This window comes from Notothenia coriiceps, unplaced genomic scaffold (assembly GCF_000735185.1).
Source record: "Notothenia coriiceps isolate Sejong01 unplaced genomic scaffold, NC01 NC01_scaffold00031234, whole genome shotgun sequence".
Lineage (NCBI taxonomy): Eukaryota > Metazoa > Chordata > Actinopteri > Perciformes > Nototheniidae > Notothenia > Notothenia coriiceps.
This window is the reverse complement of record NW_011363935.1, coordinates 620-2,758: the sequence shown is the minus strand read 5'-3', so window position 1 is coordinate 2,758 and position 2,139 is coordinate 620. Positions and strand designations below refer to the sequence as shown.

The 2,139-nt window shown below is 38.5% G+C and overlaps 1 protein-coding gene across 1 annotated transcript; it reads left to right on the top strand.

Annotated features, from left to right (window-relative positions):
- Positions 1 to 936: 936 nt before the first annotated feature.
- On the top strand, positions 937 to 1,880 carry LOC104959883 (ubiquitin carboxyl-terminal hydrolase 2-like). Its single transcript, XM_010787796.1, has 3 exons — positions 937 to 1,054; positions 1,220 to 1,340; positions 1,739 to 1,880. Exons 1-3 carry the CDS (start codon positions 1,012 to 1,014, stop codon positions 1,827 to 1,829), a joined length of 255 nt encoding a protein of 84 aa, XP_010786098.1. The 5' UTR covers positions 937 to 1,011; the 3' UTR covers positions 1,830 to 1,880.
- Positions 1,881 to 2,139: the final 259 nt, after the last annotated feature.

Below are 2,139 nucleotides of genomic sequence, written 5' to 3'. Positions count from 1 at the left end.
TTTATTCCACTGTTTAATAACCTGTTCAATACAAACATTAAATAACATTTCTGTGAACTGATATTTGTTTAGTGAGCTTATTAGAGGATGTTCCCTGAAAGATTGTAAAAAGTCAATGAACATGTCAGACTTATTATATTTGTTAATAATTACATACAACACATGGAATTTGTGTGTGTGTGTTCCAAGTGAATCTGCGGCCCCCCGGTGGCCAGTTCATACATTATGTGGCCCCCACCACCATCCAAGTTGCCCATCCCTGTGTTAGTGTGTGATCTATGGCAACACTGTAGTACAAAGTTATACATTCTGATGATGAGTGTAGTACAATCACCGTCAGCAGGATGAGCAATCAGATCAAATACTATGTGACTGTGATTTGCTACATTTGTGGCAATTTTCTTGATATGGGGGGGGTAACATTTTTCGAGAAAACATCAAGAGAAAAATAGATATTCTTTGCGATAAAAGTGTCAAATTCACAAGAAGAAGAAAATCTTCAAAGGATGACTTAATAAAGAACTATTGCAATTGACTTTTTTTTGACCACTTTAATCTCAGAGAATACACCTTTTTTTATATTTGTTTGTTTTTTCTTGCAAATTCACATAACGAAATCACAACAGTTTTTTTCTGAATATTACCTATCTTGCTGCATAATTGTTTAACCTACAATGACCTTAATATGCCGTCGATCTATTGAACCTGCTGCCTTGACATTGCAAAAGCACACCAGTTGTTTGAAACAGCTCTGACGGGTCATGTTTTTAAAGTTTTAGGTAGAAAGTCTGTAGACTGCACTCACATCCACTAACCAAATGTTGATGACGAGTGTAGATATTTGACTCCATCCAGTAACAGAGCTTCTGCACAGTTATACAAAGTGTTGTCGGAGCGTACTGAAAGGTTCACACAGAGCAGTTTGTTCCTTGACTCCCCTCCCGCTCAGACCTGAAACGCTTCTCTGAGGCCCGCAGAACCAGCAAACTGTCCACCTTTGTTAACTTCCCCATGAAGGATCTCGACCTGCGGGAGTTTGCCTCGGAAAACTGCCGTAAGTACCCATCTACCATTCTAGATATCTGATCTATGTTTAGCATCCCAGCCGATATTCAATCTAAAATAATATCTAATAGTAATGGGGTGAGAAACTGTGCCCTTTCAAGTGTGTCCTTATGAAAGAAGTGCTGGCTTTAAGTGTGTTTTTGTCCCGTTTCAGTCAATGCAGTGTACAACCTGTACGCAGTTTCCAACCACTCAGGCACCACTATGGGCGGCCACTACACAGCCTACTGTCGCAACCCAAACTCAGGAGAATGGTACACGTTTAATGACTCCAGGTAGGTTCTACTAATGTGCTCTCATCAGGATAAAAACATGCACCAAGTATGTGCAGAGAAACACCTTAGGGCATTAATGACCATTTAAAGGTGACTTAAAATATGGAAATGTACACAAACTGGCATTATGTTTTTGAAGCATTAAAGCATGCTACATTTTTACTAATATATAGTTTATTATGGTCATTTTTCATGACTCAACAAACCCATAATGTAAACAAATAAACGAAACCTGCTCAAATGTATTCTTACTCATAAATAACAACTAAAGGGTGATTCTGTTTTTTTATATTGTCAACTGAACTCTCTAAGTTACTGTTTAATAATAATAATCATCTAGCTTTAAATGCTTGAATAACATATATAAAATGAGCTTCTTAAAACTTTAAATCTTGAAGAAAAACCAATGGAGGAGTCGGTAGTGCAACGTCAGTCACTGCTGGTGAGCTGTCACCAAACTGTCCGGCTGTCAGCGCTAACCAAATATAGATGAAGATTCTCTTCCTGCCTAAGGTACACATTTGTAATTGATTCCAATGAAAACAGAGCACATAACATCTCATGCGACCAAAGAGCGCAGCGCCCAGCCTCTTTGATTCTGAGCGTTTTGGCTTTGTGTGACTGCTCCGAGTGATTCAAGTTGAAAATATTCAACTTTTTAGAAAAGCAGTTTTAGTCCGTGTCTCTTGGACGGAAACTACCATAACAAAGACCAAAAAGCCCATTTGTTGGATCAGATTTGTTTGGAAGACTCTCTTGTTCTACAGCTATCAGCTTGAGCTGTACAACTAGAAGGTTG